Here is a 24,519-nt window from a genome sequence, read left to right as displayed (position 1 = left end):
TTGGACCTGAGACTGGAGCGGCAGTGGTGGTACCAGGGTGACCAGTCTAATATCCCTGAAACCAGCCGAGATGTCTATAGTTAAAGCAGGCAAACAAGCTAGTCCAGACTAAGGTATACGTGAGAAAGAAGTAAGAAACTTGGCACTCAACTTATGATAAGGAAATCCAGATTTTTTATTTAGGCAGTCACAAAAACAGAGGACATTTCGGTGCCAGTTGGACCTTCATCAGCCCGTCTGCTGTATGAATAAGTATAGATACAGGGCTAAATGTGCCTGTAGGTGAAGGTGGCGTAGCAGCAACCGTAATTAGAGTTTAGTCCTGCAAATATGAGATGGGGTGTATAGGTCAAAGCTAACCAAAAGCAGGGATTTGAAAAACAGGCGCTGTGCTTAGCCTCTCCTACACTGACCCGGAATCCACCATTGTCAGATGGATTCTGGGTCAATGTAGGAGAGGCTAAGCACAGCGCCAGTTTTTCAAATCCCTGCTTTTGGTCAGCTCTGACCTATACACCCCTTCTCATAATTGCAGCTTTTCAAATCCCTGCTTTTGGTCAGCTTTGACCTATACACTCCATCTCATATTTGCAGGACTAAACTCTAATTACGGTTGCTGCTACACCACTTTCACCTACAGGCACATTTAGCCCTGTATCTATACTTATTCATACAGCAGTCGGGCTGATGAATGTCCAACTGGGACCCAAACGTCTTCTGTTTTTGTGACTGCCTAAATAAAAAATCTGGATTTCCTTATCATAAGTTGAGTGCCAAGTTTCTTACTTCTATCTTACTGGCTTGTGAACCTACTTGAGAACCTTCACTGTAGTGCTACGGTTTATTCTCTTAAGGTATAAGTGAGGCAGTGTCCGTCCCCTATGGTCTGTATGGAGCACGGGTCAGGATTAGAGCATTAAGAGGCTCGAGCGGAATTTGGATATTTCTTGTGCTCCCATAGACAATGAATAGAGTGGAGGTCGAGGATTCCGGATAGGACAGAGATCAAGTCACAGAGCCCCGTTTTGGGGAACCCTGGTTCTCCCATTAGTTGGACATCAAGCAATTAATATATTATCCCTTAGCCTATAGATGGAGAATACCTTCCATTTTTCTAACTAGCCCTTAACATAGATAAATTTAATCAACTATTGTGACCTGTAAATCTTGTATTTTTGGCATTTATGTCATACAACGGTAGACCAATTACCTACTTTTTTTGGAAGGTATATTAATGGATATTTGCAATTCGAGACTCTCAATCATTGATGCAGTTTATGTTTTCAAAAGTGACCTCACCATTCAGAAACCAACCCCAACCCTGGCTGTTCAATATCTGCCCCGAGACCTAGTAAATCAGGTCTACATGAAGGGACTTCTAGCAAACAAAATAAAGGAGTTCCATTCTGATGCTGGTTGATATGGCCATTCTTCTGGAGAGAAGAGCTATACCCTTGTTTGCACTCCATCTCTATTCTTTGGAGCAGTTTCCCACACTCGGTTTACATTTCTAGTTGGACCTCTGTAGGGGGAATTCCAGCAGCGCTTACCTTACCACTCAATATACCTTGGGCAGGCCACATAGAAGCCACATCATCTGCCTCATGTCAAAGATGCAGCCGCTTGAGTGACATCCTCTTCTTGTGCTCACGCCCTTAGGCTAGAGTAATTGATCAGGCGCAAGCCATCCATCAATTATGTATTTTTATCAGGGAATCATCATTTTTGTTAGGCCAGTGTCTCGAATCCACTAATGTCTCAATAAATTCTGAAAGTCAAGAGTGACCATAAAGGGGCCAACGATTGGCCCTGAAAATGTACAATTTTATCAGGCAGCAACTAAAGCCGTTCACTGAGACTCCATGGAGGAATTTACAAAGCTAAATGTTTTGCACTATATTGATAAGGTGTATCCGTTCACTCTCTACTGATAGATTTTGACCTCAGCTATCGCCGTTTTTAGATGCCACGTTTCTCCATGTCTATTCCCCGACTCTCCGTGGACTGTTTCTGCCTCTCTGAATGCATATTCCTCTGGGAATTAGTGGTTTCTGTGAAGATTGGCAGAATAATGTTGGAAGAACACCTTTCTGGTGTCCATCTGGCATGTATGACACATGTCTGATGAAGGCGTAGGAAGTGGACTCAAGCAATAAGGTCCCATCATATCTGGTCGATGCCAGCTGTGCTATACAGCATGCATCTGTGTGTAATGGCAGCAATCAGAGCTGAGCTCCGATAGCTGCTAACCCCCTAAATGCTGCTGCTGATGTTTGGCAGCAGCAGTTAAAAAAGATGTCCACTACTTTAACATTGATGAATGACCTAATCGTAGGACAGGCAATTAATGTCTGATCGGTTGTGGTGCGCCAGCCGACACCTCTATCAAACAGCTGTTCTCGGTGTCGGTAGCAGCTGGAACTGACCAGTTAAAGAGCTGCACAGCACATCTCTTTCATCTACATAGTTGCCGAGACTGGGTACTGCACATCTGCCCCCTTTTTAAATCAGTAGGTGGCGGATGTTCAGTACCTGGCCAAGGCAACTATACAGCTCCATAACTAGTCAGACTTGGCTGCCGCTGATTACCGGGAACAGCTGATCGGCGGTGTCTGGTGCTGAACCCCCACCAATAAGACATTGATGTCTTATCCTATGGATAGATCATCAATGTTAAAGTAGTGGACAACCCTTTTAAGGCTGATCGAGGGGTGGGGATGGGATTCCATGTCTGCCAAGAGCCTGTTGAAGGCACCCTTGGCTGACATAGGTCGGGCTTCACAGGAGACCACAATGTTAGCTTTTTAACTGCAATATAGACTTATTATACTATATTGACAATAGTAATAGTTTGACAGTCTTTATAGAATAATGATCACATGTTAAAGTCCCCTAAGGTAAATTAGAAAAATAAAATTGAAAAAAAAAATGTAAAAAATCTAAACATAATGAAAATCAAAAATTTAGACTCCTCCTCCTTTTCTCCCTTTTAAGTTATTATTACAATCCTATGTGGCTTGCCACCTATCAAAATCTTAAATTATTTAACCTATAAAATAAACACCACTTCTGAATTGGCATTTTTCAGTCGCCACGCCTCACTCCAAAAATGCAATAAAAGGCAAACAAAACAAATAATTTTTAACATAAAGTGATTTTGAAAAAAAACTAGCAAATTTTTTTTTTTTTTCCAATTTCGGCAAACCTGGAATTTTTTTTTTTTTTCAAAAGTAAACCCTCATATAGCTAGGCTGATGGAAAACCCAAAAATGTTAGGATTCTCGGAAGAAGGGAGACGATAAAAAAAACAAAACGAAAGCACGGCAGGAAGAGCTTACTGGGGGAGAACAGCCAGGCTCTTTTGTCATTGGTGGGAAAATTTGGCACCGGGGGCTGGTTTGATTTTTGGCTAAAGGTCTCCTATTTTTAATTTTCGTGCACACCCTTGACATCGGCGCCACTATTAAATCAAGCGCAGGCTCCTAGGATCCATGTTCCCTAATGTATAAGCACAATGGGTGGTCATAAAGTCCTCCTTGCCGTTATTCTGAAACCTACGGTATCGTATGATGTCTCGCAATGCGCTGAAACATGACAAACTCAGTCCGGCTACATCTGACATGCACAAATTTGTGGCTACTGTAATTGGAAACTCAGTTGATCATCTCCAGTTGACAACATTCGGCCCTTGGGGGAAAAAAGATCTTTTGTATGTAAAACACAGGGGAGAATGCCGAAATTGGGTGAGGATGGGCACAACGAGCTCGCTAATGACAGATTATCACAGGGTCAGATACTTTTTAGTTTTTTTTCTTCTCTTTAACGCCTGTGGTGTGAGACGCGGCAGAGCTCGTTTTATCAGAAGCAAGAGTGTAAATCCCTTGGTGTCGAAGAGTACAGAAGTGTGAAATGAAAGAAGTACCCCAAGGCTGCGAAAACTTCCCGAAAGTGTAAAAAGCCAAACTTGTTCTGTATTAGCAGCCGCCGCGCTCGTCTCTCTCTGTGTTCTTGACACGATATGCTCTGCAGGATGTCAAGAAAACAAAGCACTTCACCAATAATATCCCACAACACACCAATCTGTAAAGACAGTTCACTGACCCTTTGTTTCACCCAGATGGCAAGTAAGCACCTGCCTTGAAGTGCTATTCGTTGAGACAATGACTTTAAGGGGATCTCTCGAGTAGACAAACCCTTTAATGCATTTGTGTCATACATCTGGTAGCAGAGGAGTTGCTATAGAAGATGGAGATGAAGCAGTCATACTTGGCTCTTGATTATTGCTGACTAAGAGAGCTTAAAGGGGACCTGTCACTTGCCATAAATATCTGTTTTACAACCTGGAGTAAATGACGCTGTTCTCCTGAATCCGGCGATATTTTTCTTTTGTTTCTGCGCCTTTCTGTCCCTGAGATATTGCCTCCTCTTCTCTGTATGTAAAATAAGTATATTTGGTAAAGAGGGCGTGGTCCCAAACTCTGCTCTGTGGGCGTCTTCTTCAAGGCCACACCCATTTCATAACAAGAACAGATTTACATACTGAAAAAAAGGGGCCTTATCTCAGGAATAGAGAGGGGCAGAAACAAAAGAAAAACATCGCCGGATTCAGGAGAGCAGCAGCATTTACACCATGTTAAAAAACTTTATATATTTATGGTAAGTGGAAATCTCCTTTTAGGCCCTTTGAGCCACGCCACATAGAAGATGGCAACACAATAAATGCAGATGGTTCCCCAGCAGCTTCACCTGCTGCCATATTTATGCCTCAGGTGTAGGCAAATGTATGTCTATATAATCTTTTACTCCCATTTACACTAGTTCCGTTAACTTCTCCCATAATGTAATAATCCAGGATTCAGGATGAACTCACTACACTCCACTAATATCTGTACCCTCGCTTTTCATCAAAATGGAGATTTCACTGAAGAGGCAATGAGTTCTGATAATTGCTACAGCACAATATGTGCCAAGATCAAAATGTGCTAAGTGATCATTTATGGCACGGAAAGGATAAAAGCACAATGTAATCTGTACAATCCAGACAATGCAGGAAGGAGAAGACTTATTAGAGAAGAGAGGCTCAAAAATAACACATAAATGTATCAAAAGAGACACCGACGTGCCCTATAAACTCAAGATCAATCTGGCTTGTATTGTTATATAAATGAAAAGCTCTGAAACTTTCCAAGATATTTTGTATTTCCATTTTTGCCATTTTCACAATGTGTAATTGTCAGGGAATGAGAACGCTCTGGTTTACATTCAGAGTCAGTAAGAATGTGTCCAGTGTAGACAATGCTCTGTGAGCGAGACATCCTGGACTGATACATTGCAACAATCCAGCAGAGATCTATGCAGCAGCTGCTGATGTTTGGCTCACAGAGCATTGTCCGCACTGGATACATTGTATCAGTCTGGAGTCACAGAGCATTGTCTGCACTGTATACATTGTATCAGTCTGGAGTCACAGAGCATTGTCTGCACTGGATACAGTGTATCAGGCTGGAGTCACAGAGCATTGTCTGCACTGGATACATTGTATCAGTCTGCAGTCACAGAGCATTGTCTGCACTGGATACAATGTATCAGTCTGCAGTCACAGAGCATTGTCTGCACTGGATACAATGTATCAGTCTGCAGTCACAGAGCATTGTCTGCACTGGATACATTGTATCAGGCTGGAGTCACAGAGCATTGTCTGCACTGGATACATTGTATCAGTCTGCAGTCACAGAGCATTGTCTGCACTGGATACATTGTATCAGTCTGCAGTCACAGAGCATTGTCTGCACTGGATACAATGTATCAGTCTGCAGTCACAGAGCATTGTCTGCACTGGATACAGTGTATCAGGCTGGAGTCACAGAGCATTGTCTGCACTGGATACATTGTATCAGTCTGCAGTCACAGAGCATTGTCTGCACTGGATACATTGTATCAGTCTGCAGTCACAGAGCATTGTCTGCACTGGATACAATGTATCAGTCTGCAGTCACAGAGCATTGTCTGCACTGGATACATTGTATCAGTCTGCAGTCACAGAGCATTGTCTGCACTGGATACATTGCATCAGTCTGGAGTCACAGAGCATTGTCTGCACTGGATACAGTGTATCAGGCTGGAGTCACAGAGCATTGTCTGCACTGGATACAATGTATCAGTCTGGAGTCACAGAGCATTGTCTGCACTGGATACAATGTATCAGTCTGGAGTCACAGAGCATTGTCCGCACTGGATACAATGAATCAGTCTGGAGTCACAGAGCATTGTCTGCACTGGATACATTGTATCAGTCTGGAGTCACAGAGCATTGTCTGCACTGGATACATTGTATCAGTCTGGAGTCACAGAGCATTGTCTGCACTGGATACATTGTATCAGTCTGAAGTCACAGAGCATTGTCCGCACTGGATGCATTGTATCAGTCTGGAGTCACAGAGCATTGTCTGCACTGGATACATTGTGTAACACCCCTTTATGGCTACCACTGTACCCTGGGTGTTATGGGGGGTCTCACCTCTTCTGTACGCAGTGCCTCCACCCAAATCTTGATTGGAGCTCTGTCTCTGGGCTACAGAAGGACAGTTATCTTCTGCCAGGGGCTGATTCGGGAAACCCCTGCCACAGCTCAGTACACACTCAGGAAGCAGGAGTAAAACAGTTTAACAGATTTATTGCTATGAAGCAGAATTAAAATGGATTTACATCAATAAATATACAATGCGATTTACTGTGCTCTATAAAAGTCATATACCCATCACAGACTAATTAAACCCCAACCCTGCAAATATAACGTGGCCAATTCCCCCTCTTTTGCATTTACTCAGTCTGACCGTTGGGGCCCAGTTGCCGCGGATGTTGGCGAGCAAAGGAAGGTTGGCGCACAAAGTAGAAAACGTAGGTGCACTTAAATGATTGTTGCTGTCAATAGTCTCGGTTACAGTGTACTCACTGTATGTCACGCTGATAGAATCACAAGTCTCAGCAGAACACTCACTGTGTCTCCAACAATCAGAGGATTCTTTAGACTCCAGCTGATGGCTGCAGGATTTAGACCTTTATCCGATGGGAGTACTGGCAGAACTCTCTGGATCTTTGCTCTCTCCGGCAACACTGGTATCTCCGTGGGGTCCCCCACACTCTGCAACTTAGGGGAATCAAGATCCACACTGCTCTGTTTCTCATAACCAGCAGCAGCACCCACATTTTCTCTCCTCTCTCTCTTTACTTTCACTTTCTCCTCAGCGTCCTCCCCCAAGTCCCTCCTCCTCCATTCTTCTATCATCTCACTGGAACAAGGATCCCTGGGAGTTATAGTCTTCTGCCACTCAGGAGAAAAATGATTAGTGTCTGTAGGTCCCTGTTTAACAGCCACTGCAAAACTCTTCTTAGAGTGTGTAAGCTCCAGCATTCCGGTAGATGCTCTAACAGTTCCCTGTGCATGTGTTACATTCTCCCCCTGGTGAGTCATTGAAAGTGTCCCATCACGATATGAGGACTCACCACCTGAAACATGAAAGGGGGTTAGAGCATCCTGACTAACATCAAATTTACATGCACACAAACCACCACCTGGACACATGGGAGATACCAAGTAATAGGGCCAAACAGAATTGGAATTAGAGGGTATCAGCCTAGGGACCTCAGTGATATGTCCCATTCTATCATAGGTCAACATCATGGGGGGGTGTTATGAATGAGTCACCGTAGGAGGCAAAAACAGAGAAGTTGGCAGCTATCGGATTGCAGACCCCTGAACCTAACAACAACAACTAGCAGTGGCCGTGGGGGGTTCCTACGGTGCCCTAGACCCCTCGATCACAGCCGGAGAACTACATAGCCTAAAGACAGAAAGGGAAATCTAAACTGCCCCAGAGCAGACCCCAAAGCAATAGGCAGCCCCCAACATATAATGACGGTGAAGCAAGATGAAAAAACACTCACACAGATAGAAAGATAGGCTGAGCAAATGATGGGGCCCAAGCTAACTAAATAGGACAGAATAGAAAAGCTGCTGTCTGCAATCCGCCAAAACCCTCTCAAAAACAAGAGCCAACAGACTGATAGGGAAAAAAGCCCTGAAGATGCTAGGCTTCAAAAAGACTATATCAGTACTCAGGTATTATCTGAAGACAGAGCAAAAAGGAATTCAGCTCACCCAGCAGGGAAAGGCAGAAATCCAGAAAAACAAGGCAAAACAAAACCAAGACACAAATGCAAAAAGTAGAGCAGAAAACTTAGCTTTTGAGGAGCAGGAATCAGACTGGTCTCCAAGAATCCCTCAGAGTAATCACCCGCAAGGCAGAAGGGCGTCGGCTGCCTTATATCCAGTCAGCAATCCCAGTCACCCAGTCATCATCATTCTGCTCAGGTGCTTTGTAATCAGCCTCACTACCTTCCTTCACCAGAAGAGGGAGTTCATCAGACCTCAATGGAGAAGGGGAAAATGAACTCACAACAGGGGGGCCTAACGTCCCGCTTGGGACGAGTGTGTACCGAGGGGGCCCCCTCCTCAACCCCTGACTCTTGTCTCTCCAAAATGGGCTCCTCCAGATGGATCTCTCCATTCAATAAATCTCCTTCTTCTGGACCCTCCCCCAATTGTGGACAGAGCGCCTTAGCCACCTGACAAATGTCCTTTGTTCGTGTTTCCACTTCAGGATTCTGGTTTTCAAGGCCCGAGCCTGTGGGGCATGGGTCCTCAGTCCATCTGTAGCTCCATTGACCGTCAGCTTCCCATTCATCCCCAGACTCACTGCCACTTCCTCCTGAGGCAACCCCAAGCTGGGGTGGAGGTTCACCCCTGCGACTTCTCCTATTGCACAGAGGGGGTGGTACGACCTCCTTGAATTTGCAACGGTGGTAAAGGGATGTTCTTTCCCACAGACAACAGATGGTGTCGATGATAGGTTTTGACAGCTCCGCCCGCTTTCTCAGACTTTAGCCTGGGGGCCCGGACACCAGGCTGCTTCTCCATCACCACATAAGGGTCAGGACACCACCGGGAGCATGATTTGCAGTATTCTTCTATATCTGCTTCCATCCGAGGCCAGTAAAATCGGTCAGCCACAAGACCCGTGGTTTTCTCGATGCCAAGATGTCCATGATCATCATGCAGGGACTTCATGACCATCCTCCGAAATCGAGTGGGTAACACCAGCTGTCTACACGCTCCTCCCTTCTGGCGCTTTGTCTCCTGGTATAGTAGTCCATTTCTTATGTAGCACCCCATTAGGGCTACCACTGTACCCTGGGTGTTATGGAGGGTCTCACCTCTTCTGTACGCAGTGCCTCCACCCGAATCTTGATTGGAGCTCTGTCTCTGGGCTGCAGAAGGATAGTTATCTTCTGCCAGGGGCTGATTCGGGAAACCCCTGCCACAGCTCGGTACACACTCAGGAAGCAGGAGTAAAACAGTTTAACAGATTTATTGCTATAAAGCAGAATTGAGGTGGGTTTAAAGGAATAAACATACAATGCAATTAACTGTGCTCTATAAAAGTCATATACACATCACCATCTAATTAAACTCCAACCCTGCAAATATAATGTGGCAAAGTCCCCCTCTTCTGTATTTACTCAGTCCAAACGTTGGGGCCCAGTTGCCGCGGATGTTGGTGCACAAAGTAACAATCGTGGGCGCACTTAGATGAACATTGATGTCAATAGTTTGTTGTCTTGTACTCACTGTAAATAGCACTGATAGAACCACAAGTCTCATAAGGGCACTCACTGTGTCTCTAATGACCGGAGGATTCTTTGGACTCCAGCTGGGGGCTGCAGGATTTAGACCTTTATCCAATGGGAGTGCCGGCCGGACTCTCTGAATCTTTGCTCTCTCCAGCAACACAGGTATCTCCGCGGGGTCCCCCACACTCAGCAACTTAGGGGAATCAAGATCCACACTGCTCTGTTTCTCATAACCAGCAGCAGCAGCCACGTTTTCTCTCCTCTCTCTCTTTACTTTCACTTTCTCCTCAGCGTCCTCCCCCAAGTCCCTCCTCCTCCCTTCTTCTATCATCTCACTGGAACAAGGATCCCTGGGAGTTGTAGTCTTCTGCCACTCAGGAAAAAAACGATTAGTGTCTGTAGGTCCCTGTTTAACAGCCACTGCAAAACTCTTCTTAGAGTGTGTAAGCTCCAGCATGCCGGTAGATGCTCTGACAGTTCCCTGTGCAGGTGTTACACTTACTACTAGCGACTCTAGCTGCCGAGTCAGCAGAACAGACTCCTGTGTTCTCAAGGCATTCTTCTCGGGCCTCAAGCCCCTCTTAACCCACCATCGGACTACCCCCACCGACCGATCCTCCTGCTGCGCCTTTCTAACTTGATTACGAGTCAGTTGAGGAAGAGAATCTGGGGTCACATTTGGCACTTGACATTGCATAGAGAGGGCATTAGTTTGATGTCCATGGCACCGAGTCTTCACCTCCGAGGCGGGGACCCTATCCATCCACCCATTCTGTTTGGACAAATGTGAAGAGTTCCTTGACCTCCACCTCTTCTGACACTGACGAGCCATATGGTCTGGACTCCCACAAACAATGCACCCTTTTGGTCTCATCCTCTTTACTCTACAGAGGTCATCATTCTCGCTCCCTAAAACCAGGGTTTGCTTCTCGACTACCTCCACAGCACTTTGTAGCCGCTGTATTGTCTTGGCCTGGGCACTTAACAATTGTGTAATCTGCTCCCCGTTTCTGGATGACTGTCAGCTGTTCCATCTCTCTGCAGTCGGCTGCTGGCTTCAGGGCAACAGTAGTCACCCGAGGGGATATCTTCTCTCTTGCTGACAAAATAAACTCCTCATTGCGAACTTCCTTAAGCAGCTCATGAAAAGAACCAGGAATATTCTCTCTATCACAAGACCGCATCCGCTGGGCAATTGGATCATGCGTGAGAGCTCCTCTGAGTACCTGTTCCAGACGACACTGATCAACTTCTTTAGGGCTTACTCCACCTTTAGATACTATTCTATGAACCAGCTTGTCTAACCAGTAGTGATAGTCAGACATCTTCTCCTCTGGCAGTTGGTAGGTGGTACGGAGTTTATAGAGAAGATCAGTAGCATCTTCAGGGGATCCAAAAGCATCTTCTAAAGCGCTCACATAATCTTGATTAGTTGCTTGTGGCCTGTTCAGCCAAACATCCTGAACCACTTCCATAGCAGTACCCCTCAAACTCTGTACTATTCTCTGCTTCTTTACTGCATCCACGCACTGCCACTCTTCTAAGCACAGCAAAGTGACATCCCTCCAAGTGTCATATCCCTCTTCTCCAGCAGGAGTGGGAAGGGCACTCGAGAAAATTCTTAAAAGAAGGTAATTCCCTTCTGGCTGCGTCTTTGCAAACTGACTGACTAATTGTCTCATAGCCATCATAAGCACAACTGCAGGGGCCACTGTCTCTTCCCGACTGACTCTAAATGAAGTAGAGGGCGAACCTTCACTAGCCTTTCTAGACTGAAGGGTTGATTCCTGTTGCCAGGTCTCCACTTCGGACTCAATAGGCCAAGTGATCCTCCATTGTCGACCATACTCTGGGGACACAGCTATCATGGATGGGAAATATTCCTTCCTCAAGATCTGCCCGGTTGAGATCAGGACTGTGGTAACTGTCCCTTTTTTTTCCTCCCGGCGATCGACCACTTTAGGGTGGGCAAGTTCAGTGAGACGGTTAACTATTTTCAGTATTTCCTCATCAGACGCATCACAAAGCTCACCACTCACTGCAAAGCTTTGTTTAGCTGTAACATCCATCTCTCCGCACCACAAATACACTTCTCGCTCTGTTAAAGTCTCCATAGTAAATACTCCTCTGTTAGTTCTGGATTTCAGCAGTGCCTCCACTGTAACACCCCTTTATGGCTACCACTGTACCCTGGGTGTTATGGGGGGTCTCACCTCTTCCGTACGCAGTGCCTCCACCTGAGTCTTGATTGGAGCTCTGTCTCTGGGCTGCAGAAGGACAGTTATCTTCTGTCAGGGGCTGATTCGGAAAACCCCTGCCACAGATTGGTACATGCTCAGGAAGCAGAAGTAAAACAGTTTAACAGATTTATTGCTATGAAGCAGAATTAAAATGGATTTACAGGAATAAACATACAATGCGATTTACTGTGCTCTATAAAAGTCATATACCCATCACAGACTAATTAAACCCCAACCCTGCAAATATAACGTGGCCAATTCCCCCTCTTTTGCATTTACTCAGTCAGACCATTGAGGCCCAGTTGCCGCGGATGTTGGCGCGCAAAGGAAGGTTGGCGCGCAAAGTAGAAAACGTAGGTGCACTTAAGTGAATGTTGCTGTCAATAGTTTCGGTTGCAGTGTACTCCCTGTAAGTCGCGATGATAGAATCACAAGTCTCAGCAGAACACTCAGTGTCTCCAACAATTGAAGGATTCTTTAGACTCCAGCTGATGGCTGCAGGATTTAGACCTTTATCCGATGGGAGTACTGGCAGGACTCTCTGGATCTTTGCTCTCTCCGGCAACACTGGTATCTCCGTGGGGTCCCCCACACTCTGCAACTTAGGGGAATCAAGATCCACACCGCTCTGTTTCTCATAGCAGCAGCAGCAGCCACGTTTTCTCTCCTCTCTCTCTTCACTTTGACTTTTTCCTCAGCGTCCTCCCCCAAGTCCCTCCTCCTCCATTCCGGTAGATGCTCTAACATTTCCCTGTGCATGTGTTACAATTGCATCAGTCTGGAGTCAAAGAGCATTGTCTGCACTGGATACAGTGTATCAGTCTGGAGTCACAGAGCATTGTCTGCACTGGATACACTGTATCAGTCTGAAGTCACAGAGCATTGTCTGCACTGGATACACTGTATCAGTCTGGAGTCACAGAGCACTGTCAGCACTGGATACAATGTATCAGTCTGGAGTCACAGAGGATTGTCCGTACTGGATACACTGTATCAGTCTGGAGTCACAGAGCAATGTCTGCACTGGATACAGTGTATCAGTCTGGAGTCACACAGCATTGTCTGCACTGAATACACTGTATCAGTCTGGAGTCACAGAGCATTGTCTGCACTGGATACACTGTATCAGTCTGGAGTCACAGAGTATTGTCTGCACTGGATACATTGTATCAGTCTGGAGTCACAGAGCATTGTCTGCACTGGATACATTGTATCAGTCTGGAGTCACAGAGCATTGTCTGCACTGGATACATTGTATCAGTCTGGAGTCACAGAGCATTGTCTGCACTGGATACAATGTATCAGTCTGGAGTCACAGAGCATTGTCTGCACTGGATACACTGTATCAGTCTGGAGTCACAGAGCACTGTCAGCACTGGATACAATGTATCAGTCTGGAGTCACAGAGGATTGTCTGCACTGGATACACTGTATCAGTCTGGAGTCACAGAGCATTGTCTGCACTGGATACACTGTATCAGTCTGGAGTCACAGAGCACTGTCAGCACTGGATACAATGTATCAGTCTGGAGTCACAGAGGATTGTCTGCACTGGATACACTGTATCAGTCTGGAGTCACAGAGCATTGTCTGCACTGGATACAGTGTATCAGTCTGGAGTCACAGAGCATTGTCTGCACTGGATACAATGTATCAGTCTGGAGTCACAGAGCATTGTCTGCACTGGATACAGTGTATCAGTCTGGAGTCACAGAGCATTGTCTGCACTGGATACAATGCATCAGTCTGGAGTCACAGAGCATTGTCTGCACTGGATACAGTGTATCAGTCTGGAGTCACAGAGCATTGTCTGCACTGGATACAATGCATCAGTCTGGAGTCACAGAGCATTGTCTGCACTGGATACAGTGTATCAGTCTGGAGTCACAGAGCATTGTCTGCACTGGATACAATGCATCAGTCTGGAGTCACAGAGCATTGTCTGCACTGGATACAATGCATCAGTCTGGAGTCACAGAGCATTGTCTTTACTGGATACACTGTATCAGTCTGGAGTCACAGAGCACTGTCAGCACTGGATACAATGTATCAGTCTGGAGTCAAAGAGCATTGTCCGCACTGGATACAATGTATCAGTCTGGAGTCACAGAGCATTGTCCGTACTGGATACAATGTATCAGTCTGGAGTCACAGAGCATTGTCTGCACTGGATACAATGCATCAGTCTGGAGTCACAGAGCATTGTCTGCACTGGATACAGTGTATCAGTCTGGAGTCACAGAGCATTGTCTGCACTGGATACAATGCATCAGTCTGGAGTCACAGAGCATTGTCTGCACTGGATACAATGCATCAGTCTGGAGTCACAGAGCATTGTCTTTACTGGATACACTGTATCAGTCTGGAGTCACAGAGCACTGTCAGCACTGGATACAATGTATCAGTCTGGAGTCACAGAGCACTGTCAGCACTGGATACAATGTATCAGTCTGGAGTCAAAGAGCATTGTCCGCACTGGATACAATGTATCAGTCTGGAGTCACAGAGCATTCTCCGCACTGGATACATTGTATCAGCTGGAGTCACAGAGCATTGTCTGCACTAGATTCAATAACAGGTTCTGGGAAAAGGAAAAATTTCCCTTAATTGAAAACTCACACACTTTCCTCACATATAGAAGGGCAAACAGAAGGAATAAATGGCGAGTGTTCAGCCCACAGCTTTTGGGAGATAAACACAAATATGTTAATATCAGGTTTGCTCATACTTGAGTTTTCTCTTACATATATTGTTTTTTATCTTAGGCACAAAAGCGAATGACCCTGAAGTCTCTTGTCCACGCTCTCTTCACAATGCCGTCACATTATCGCTACCTGTGTGTGAGTCACCTAATCGGATGGACGGCTTTCCTCTCCAACATGCTTTTCTTTACCGATTATATGGGACAGGTGAGCTATAAAATAAAGCAAAACAACAAAGCTAAGACACAAACTTTTTTCCCCTTTGGACACCAACTTGTCTTTTTTAATCTGTTTGATTTTGTCTAAATAATTTCTTACTGGAACTTTCTAGGACTTGAAGTTCAGATGGACCTGTCACTTTCTATCTATATACAGGTGGAAACCTGAAGTTTCCGAACACTATATAAAAAGACACATCTCCAAGTTTTTCTCAATATCTGACATGAAATCAGAATAAACCTTTCCCATATTAGGTCAATTAGGATTATCATAATTATTAATATGTGCGAAATGCCAGAATAATGAGAGAGAGAGAGAGAGAATGTTAAAAAGTTTAGATACACTAAGATTACTACGCCTTTACACAATTCTGGACTGCCCATATGATGATGTCATGTGTTTGGAAGCTTCTGATAATTAGAGACACACCTGTTGATGTATTTTAATGCACACCTGAAACACACTGCTTCTTTGTGTAGCATCATGGGAAAGTCTAAAGAAATCAGCCAAGATATCATGGACTTGCACAAGTCTGGCTCATCCTTGGGTGTAATTTCAAGATGCCTGAAGGTGCCTCGTTCATCTGTACTAACAATTATGATAATATGACCAATAGGGCGCACCAGCTGTGTGAATAAACCAATATATAATTGCAAGGCCTAGGTGCCGCAACAGTGGGAAACACAATCAGTAAGGGAAGGGAAAAAAGGCACCACTGCAATAAGCGCACACTAAACCACATAGAATAAATTTTATTGATGCAAAAGGTAATACATTAGAAACACAATAAAACATGGTAAACCACCCACAATGTATATAAGGTCAAACATGGCACATATAACATATCAGACCCAATACAATAATCCATATATAATCCATATACAATCTAACCCCACTATAATACCCATGACCAATGCCCTAGATTTAGGCTCATGGAGACCAAGGGCAATTGTTGCACAATAATACAATGTTTAATGCAACAAGCCCTACATAACACCTGATAATGAATGTATGCCACATGCGGCCACAACACAAAGTGGCCCAATATATAATCAACATTCAATTGTGCCCCATCAACAATGAAGGTACCACTAGGGGAAAGTGAGGCTGCAACAAAAGATATAAAGAAGTGGGTGCTACCCCAGGACCATACCCCACGCGTATCGCCACAACCCGTGTGGCTTCATCAGGGGAAGTAACTGACCATGGTCCAAGCTCCTTAAATACCCTGCCAAGATCCAGGTGGAAAGAACATGCGTCACAGGGGGGGGCGCCGCCCCCATCTGGAAGTCCATCGGTAAACAGAGGGAAAGCAGAGACCGGCGTCCCGGTCATATGAAAGAAGATGGCCGCCACGCATGCGCGGTGTGCTCTGCACGCGATCCTGAGCACAAAATAAAAACCGCTCCACCGCGCATGCGCCCAGTGGGACGCAAAAGCTTTCCCATGGAACGCAAGCCGCATGGTGAAAATGGCCACCACGCATGCGCAGTCTGCTATGTAGAACCGAGCATACAATACGCAAGCTATGCCGCGCCTACGTCCAGTGGGACGTAACAGGCCTGACCCTAGCACGCATGGCCTCACACCAATGCCGTGTCCATCAACACGGCGCATAAAGCAGTGGCACCAGGGCCATAACGCCGCGAGACACATACTGCTCCCAAGAGCGCGACATATAAGGACAGACACAGACAACACCACATACACAGGTACATAAGGGGGGGAAAAGAGACAAAGAACACACAGCCTAAGGGAGAAGGAATAAGAAAGGTCAATTAATGGCACTAACCTCCAAATGTACAAAAAAGAGGGCATGATAGTATAATAGCAACAAGAGCATGGTTCAAAATTGTTCGATGGTATGAGGGGCGGGGAAAAAAGGGGCCCAAGTCAAGGCATAACCTAGACCCCAATCTACAATAAAGGTAGTTTAGAATAACCAGGCAGCAACTACCAACCACTTTAATACATATACGTCCCCATTAGCAAAATCCACATGGATCAATGGCAAAGACCCATGCACGAAACGAACTTGTGGTCCATAGAGCATCCATGTCATCACCTTAGTCCCTACTGCTAGGCACACATACACTACCCCCAAAAATGAGAAGGGGATAAATACGTATGAAGCATATATACATCAGTGTGCATGACCAAAATATTCAATCACCCCCCACAAAGTACAACCCTGTACCAATCGCCACAAGACCCCCATGATGACTAATCAAAAATCAAAATCAACCAGACGGTCCCCATGAGCCCAAATCTAATGTTTATAAAGCGCAATTCGGTCCAATATAATTACTGAAACAATGGTAGTAGATCTCTACAGCAAACCCCACAGTACAAAAATCCCAATAATGTTGGTATCAACTAAGGAGATCCAACTGGCCCGGCATCAGCAGAGCCAGCATAACAATCCCAGGACCCCCCCATCCAAAGTTCAGAACATCCCATAACATATCTAACAGGCCAAAAGTAAAGCAGCCGGTAACCAAAACTTTATTAATATTAATGGTACATATAAGGAAAACAGGATCCAGTCCCAGCAAGTCCTGGGGGTGATCCAGGGGAGTAAAGAACCAACCATCCTCGGCATTGGTGATGACATCCAGACCAAATAACTGCATAGGGGAAGGAAAGAAGAAAGGGGGAGACAAGATAATTAGTCAACCTAAAAACCCCGTGAATAAGAGATCCTCATTTAACCCCCTCGGACTCAAGGAGTCCAAGCTAAAGATCCATCTGGACTCTCTTTGCAGTAGCAATTTCTTAGGTGAGCCCCCCCACTTGATAACACTACCCTCTCCAATCCAACCACCATGGTGCCAGCAACCTTACCGGCATGGTGGGTCAGGAAATGGGCCGCCACAGATGTCAAGGTCTTACCATTAGTATGATCAATACGTGCCAAATTGATTGTCGAGAAGTGTTTCTGAATCCTCCTACGTAACTCCTGGGAGGTTTGGCCAATGTATACCTGATGACATGGACAGATCAACGCATAAACCACACAAGTAGTTTTACAATTAATATATGACATTAATCTGTGTCTGGTACCATCTCTTGGATTCACAAAATAGTTCCGGGTAGAGTGCATATGGGGACATATGGTACAATTGCCACATGCAAATGACCCCCTTAATGTCATTCCCCTATCCAACCCAACAGTTGGCCTCATGTAATGACTCTTCGTCAGAATATCCCTAAAATTCGGAGCCCTTCTTGCTGTGATGCAAGGCCGCTCCGATACAAGAGCGGATGTCTGCAAGTCCGTTGTGAGTATGCCCCAATGTCTACCAAGGATTTCTCTCACCTGTGACCATTGGTTATTGTATTGCGTGATGAACCGAGGCATCGAATCTCGAGTCCTCTCCCGTGGAGCCAAAAGGGAATCCTGTGTACATCCAATTGCTCGTTGGTACGCTCGTGAAATACTACCCCGAGGGTAGTTCCTCTTCTAAAAGCGTTTGGTGAGATTGAGGGCTTCCTCCCGGAACACATCATCCGATGTGCAATTTCTGCGCACCCTCAGAAACTGCCCAGCCGGAATCCCATTCCTCGTGTGGGATGGATGGAAGCTGGTATAATCCAGCAAACTATTTGTGGCCGTGGGCTTCCTAAACAGCCTTGTAGAGATACCACCATTCATCTTAGAAACCGTGACGCTAATTTCACACTTGCTTTTTTTTGCAGCGCGTTTTTCCCGCAAAAAAACGCATTGAAAAAACGCATACAAACGCATACAACTGCTGCGTTTTTTTCAAGCATTTTTATGAGCATGCATGAAAAAAACGCAGCGTTTTTATGCGTTTGTATGCGTTTTTAGTGCGTTTTTACCGCGTTTGCGTTTTTTCCAAACATTAGGTGGCCCCTCACACTAACCCAAACCATGACTTTACTAACCCTGACCCTAACCCTAACCCTGACCCTAACCCTGACCCTGACCCTGACCCTGACCCTAACCCTGACCCTAACCCTGACCCTAACCATGACCCTAACCCTTAACCAAACCATACTAACCCTAACCCAAACCCTAAACCCTAACTAACCCTAACCCTGACCCTAACCCAAACCCTAACCATGACCCTAACCCTTAACCAAACCATACTAACCCTAACCCAAACCCTAACTAACCCTAACCCTGACCCTAACCCAAACCCTGACCCTAACCCTAACCCTGACCCTAACCCTGACCCTAAACCCCCTTAACTAACCCTAACTCTAACCCAAACCCCTAAATTACATGGCTAACAAAAAAAAACGCATGTGCAAAAAAAGCATACATAAGCATGCCAATGCGCACATATGCGCACCCATAGACTTATAATGGGTGTCTTGCTGTAAAAAAACGCATTGCGCGCGCATGCGTTTTTTTGAGGCAAGTCGGACGCCCAAAAAATGCAACAGGATGCATTTTGTGCGCCCGAGCGCATACCGCAAAAAAACGCATGCGCGCAAAAACACATACAAACGCGTGTGTATGCGCACATAAGCGCACCCATGCAAAGTATAGGAAAAAAAATCGCATGCGTTTTTTAGCGCTAAAATACCGCGAAAAAAAGCGCAAGTGTGAAACCAGCCTGAGGTCCAAAAAAGTAACTGAAATAGAGGATATATTTTAAGTGAGCATGATGTTATATGGATTAGAATTAAGTGATCCCATGAAAGCCTCACATTCCTCTACCGTTCCAAGCCAAACAAAGAAAATGTCGTCGATAAAGCGGGACCAATGCCACACTTTATCCCTGAACATTCCTGTCACATATACCCGAGTGGCCTCCCACCATCCAAGAAATAGATTCACCAGAACTGGGGCACACCTAGCCCCCATGGCCACACCTGAGGTCTGGAGGTAATAAGATCTGTCGAACAGAAAAAAGTTGTGCTTCATAATGAACCCAAGCAGATCCACAATAAATGAATCATGCATTCTATCCGATTGGACTGTCAAATCAAGAAAATACAACAACGATGTAATACCGTTCGAATGATCAATGTTCGAATAAAGCGATTCCACATCGCAAGTAACCAGCAGAGCCCCAGGGGGCAGGGTGACATCCCGGAATTTCCTAATAAAATTAGACGTATCCTGTATATAGGAAGATAAGGTCTTAACTATAGGCTGAAGAAAATAGTCAACATAGATGGACGCTTTCTCACATAAACTACCTATACTAGCCACTATCGGTCGGCCCGGTGGTTTCACAAGATCCTTGTGGACCTTGGGCAACACATAAAATGTAGGCGTAAAAGGATGCTTGACCCACAAAAATTCCAGCTCTTTCTTATTTATAACACCCAACTCAAGAGCCCTATCCAATAGTCTTCTAAATTTAATAGAAAAGGGCCCCGTGGGATCTGATGGTAATCTTTTGTAAAATCGAGCATTATCCAATTGGCGGTGTGCCTCCTCCTGATATAATTCATGCGGCCACAACACCACATTTCCGCCCTTATCAGCCTCCTTAATAACAAACAATTTGTTAGACCTGAGATTATCCACGGCTGATCTTTCACACGCGTGTAAGTTATCCATATGGCGTGACCCCACTGGAATAGCCAGAAAGTCCTTTTTAACCAGCTCAAAGAACACCCTAATAGCTGGAACCAACGAAAAAGGCGGGGCCACTAGTGATTTATTTTTGTATGGAACATGATTTTTACCATAAGTCGTGTCCTCCTGTAGAAGATCCAAAAGGTCCTGTAGCACCTGGCGATCCGTTTGATCCAAGCCATCAGCCACATGTGGTTTATTGTGTAAAACCTGGAGAACCAAGTGTCTGCAAAAGATATAAAGGTCCTTGACCAAGGTAAATTTATCCACACCCTTCACAGGGGCAAAAGTCAGTCCCCTCTGTAATACAGAGGTTTCCAACAAAGAAAGCTTATATTGAGATAGATTAATAATTTGAAGCACATTCTCCTGTACCTGTGTATCCACGGTCCCGTCCTCCACAACATCCATCTCCTCTACTTGCGAAAATTCCTGTATTGATTGTATTGCGGGGGCCTTCGTCCCCTGAAGCGTGTGTTTCTCGTGAATGATCGGCCGCCTGCGACAGCCCCTTCTGGTCCGTTATCGGCCTCGCTCTCGGCTGAGGATAAAAAATCACTACCAGACGTGTAATCCGGCCTACGGGCCACCTCAGCTGTACTAACCGGGGCCCTATCCATAGGGGCCCTCCGTCTCATATTCCCCTTATGCTTCCATTGAAAAACCTGGTTTTCCTCAAAATCTCTTTGATCCCTATGAAATTTAGATTTTTTCTTATTTGTGATCTCCTTATCATACCTGTCCAGAGTCTCCTTAAGCTTAGTTTTGAAAGACAACACCTGGGTCATTTCATCGAAACCGCCCAATTTGGTGTCTAATTCCTTAATCTGTTTTTTGACTGAGACCAACAGCTCCCTGTCATGTTCCAACAGCATATTCATAATAATACCAGAGCATCGCAAGAGTCCCTGCTCGCAGGTAGCACGAAAATCTGAGGAAGGCTCCCATGCCGGATATATAGAGACCCTCAGGCCTCTAGGCACAATATTAGATTTAATATATTCTTCCAGGGACCGAATATTCCACCACAGTCTAATCCCCAATTTATGTGCTGTTGTCAACTCTGATGTAACGCTGGCAAATTCTGTACTCGGTGTATTAATCTTAGAAGAGGAGAAAATATCCGAGGACTGCGCCCTCCAGGCTGCCTCCCTTATATCCCAATCCATTTCAGGACCAAGGAAAAAAGAGCTGAAAAAAATAAATAACAAAAATTACATAAAAACTATTAAAAAGTGTATAATACACAATAACATATATTATCCCATGCATCAATTATACTACTAATACCCAGGTCATATAATAATGCACCAGGTCAATACACAACCACATACACTCCAGATTGAGCGTGTGCAACCCCCAAGAAAGGTCGGTAAAGGACCGACCGAAACACACAACAATGATAATATGACCAATAGGGCGCACCAGCTGTGTGAATAAACCAATATATAATTGCAAGGCCTAGGTGCCGCAACAGTGGGAAACACAATCAGTAAGGGAAGGGAAAAAAGGCACCACTGCAATAAGCGCACACTAAACCACATAGAATAAATTTTATTGATGCAAAAGGTAATACATTAGAAACACAATAAAACATGGTAAACCACCCACAATGTTTATAAGGTCAAACATGGCACATATAACATATCAGACCCAATACAATAATCCATATATAATCCATATACAATCTAACCCCACTATAATACCCATGACCAATGCCCTAGATTTAGGCTCATGGAGACCAAGGGCAATTGTTGCACAATAATACAATGTTTAATGCAACAAGCCCTACATAACACCTGATAATGAATGTATGCCACATGCGGCCACAACACAAAGTGGCCCAATATATAATCAACATTCAATTGTGCCCCATCAACAATGAAGGTACCACTAGGGGAAAGTGAGGCTGCAACAAAAGATATAAAGAAGTGGGTGCTACCCCAGGACCATACCCCACGCGTATCGCCACAACCCGTGTGGCTTCGTCAGGGGAAGTAACTGACCATGGTCCAAGCTCCTTAAATACCCTGCCAAGATCCAGGTGGAAAGAACATGCGTCACAGGGGGGGCGCCGCCCCCATCTGGAAGTCCATCGGTAAACAGAGGGAAAGCAGAGACCGGCGTCCCGGTCATATGAAAGAAGATGGCCGCCACGCATGCGCGGTGTGCTCTGCACGCGATCCTGAGCACAAAATAAAAACCGCTCCACCGCGCATGCGCCCAGTGGGACGCAAAAGCTTTGCGTTCCATGGGAAAGCTTTTGCGTCCCACTGGGCGCATGCGCAGTGGAGCGGTTTTTATTTTGTGCTCAGGATCGCGTGCAGAGCACACCGCGCATGCGTGGCGGCCATCTTCTTTCATATGACCGGGACGCCGGTCTCTGCTTTCCCTCTGTTTACCGATGGACTTCCAGATGGGGGCGGCGCCCCCCCCTGTGACGCATGTTCTTTCCACCTGGATCTTGGCAGGGTATTTAAGGAGCTTGGACCATGGTCAGTTACTTCCCCTGACAAAGCCACACGGGTTGTGGCGATACGCGTGGGGTATGGTCCTGGGGTAGCACCCACTTCTTTATATCTTTTGTTGCAGCCTCACTTTCCCCTAGTGGTACCTTCATTGTTGATGGGGCACAATTGAATGTTGATTATATATTGGGCCACTTTGTGTTGTGGCCGCATGTGGCATACATTCATTATCAGGTGTTATGTAGGGCTTGTTGCATTAAACATTGTATTATTGTGCAACAATTGCCCTTGGTCTCCTTGAGCCTAAATCTAGGGCATTGGTCATGGGTATTATAGTGGGGTTAGATTGTATATGGATTATATATGGATTATATATGGATTATTGTATTGGGTCTGATATGTTATATGTGCCATGTTTGACCTTATAAACATTGTGGGTGGTTTACCATGTTTTATTGTGTTTTTAATGTATTACCTTTTGCATCAATAAAATTTATTCTATGTGGTTTAGTGTGCGCTTATTGCAGTGGTGCCTTTTTTCCCTTCCTGTACTAACAATTATACACAAGTATAAACAAGATGGGAATGTCCAGCCATCATACCACTCAGGAAGGAGATGGGTTCTGTGCCCCAGAGATGATTGTGCTTTGGTCTGACATGTGCATATCAACCCAAGGACAAAAGCAAAAACCCTTGTGATGATGATGGCGGAAGCTGGTAAGATTGTGGCACTTTCCACAGTGAAACGAGTACTGTATCAACAGGGGCTAAAAGGCCACTCTGCCAGGAAGAAGCCAGATTAGGCCAGTTTCACATTTGCGTTTAAGGCCGCAGCGTTGTCCTGCGCACTGCCGCCGCTAAGCCCCGCCCCCTGCCGTGCCTCCTCCGGTAGCTCCGCCTCCGGGCGCATGACGCTGCATGCGTCATGTGTCCCCTATCTTTATCACTGAGGACGCAGGCCGTGCGCAGTATGCGTTTTGGCGGCGCCTGCGTCCTTTTGACGGTGCGCCAAACGCAACCTGTTGCAATTTGGTGAAAAAAAAACATTCTCTAAATCAATGGGATATGTTGAAACGTTCCAGAGTTATTACTACATAAAGCGACACTGGTCAGATTTCACAAATTTGGCCCCGTCACTAAGGGGTTAAGGATAACATAGTCAATGTTTTGGAGCAGCCATCACAAAGCCCTGATCTCAATCCTATTGAAAAATGTATGGGAAAAGCTGGAAAGCCCTGTGGATTAGTTGCACCAGTGTTGTCAGGAGGAATGGGCCCAAATATTGTGAGAAGTTTGTGGAAGGATATCCCAATCGTCTGACCGAAGTCATTCAGGTTAAGGGCAATGGTACCAAATACTAATGAAATGGAGTAATAAAAATGCCTTAAAATATTCTTTCTCTTTTTTGTAAAAATCACTCAGCTCCCCTGATTCTGCCGCTCTTTTCCATTTTGTGCAGCGTTGCTCCAGTGCAGAGATAATCACGTTTGTTGCTTTTTGGAGCACAGTATGTGAAATCTATGGTTGTAGTCCAACTGTGCGCTTCTTCAGTTACTTCCCTGGGGGCGGGGTGACCTTTCACCTTTCCCTCTCAGATGCAGCCAAATCACAGCTCGGCTGCATCTGAGACTAATAGACTG

At 45.3% G+C, this 24,519-nt stretch overlaps 1 protein-coding gene across 1 annotated transcript in view; it reads left to right on the top strand.

Annotated features, from left to right (window-relative positions):
* Positions 1-24,519, top strand: part of SLC45A2 (solute carrier family 45 member 2) — a 164,345-nt gene that overhangs the window by 83,174 nt on the left and 56,652 nt on the right. Inside the window, exon 4 of the mRNA XM_073543902.1 lies at positions 14,696-14,839. Within this exon, the coding sequence (XP_073400003.1) occupies positions 14,696-14,839 (144 nt within the window). The remainder of the gene's footprint in view (positions 1-14,695; positions 14,840-24,519) is intronic.

This window comes from Dendrobates tinctorius, unplaced genomic scaffold (assembly GCF_039654945.1).
Source record: "Dendrobates tinctorius isolate UK_male_01 unplaced genomic scaffold, ASM3965494v1 ptg000135l, whole genome shotgun sequence".
Classification (NCBI taxonomy): domain Eukaryota; kingdom Metazoa; phylum Chordata; class Amphibia; order Anura; family Dendrobatidae; genus Dendrobates; species Dendrobates tinctorius.
Note: the sequence above shows the minus strand (reverse complement) of the source record. Positions and strands in the feature narration are given on the sequence as shown.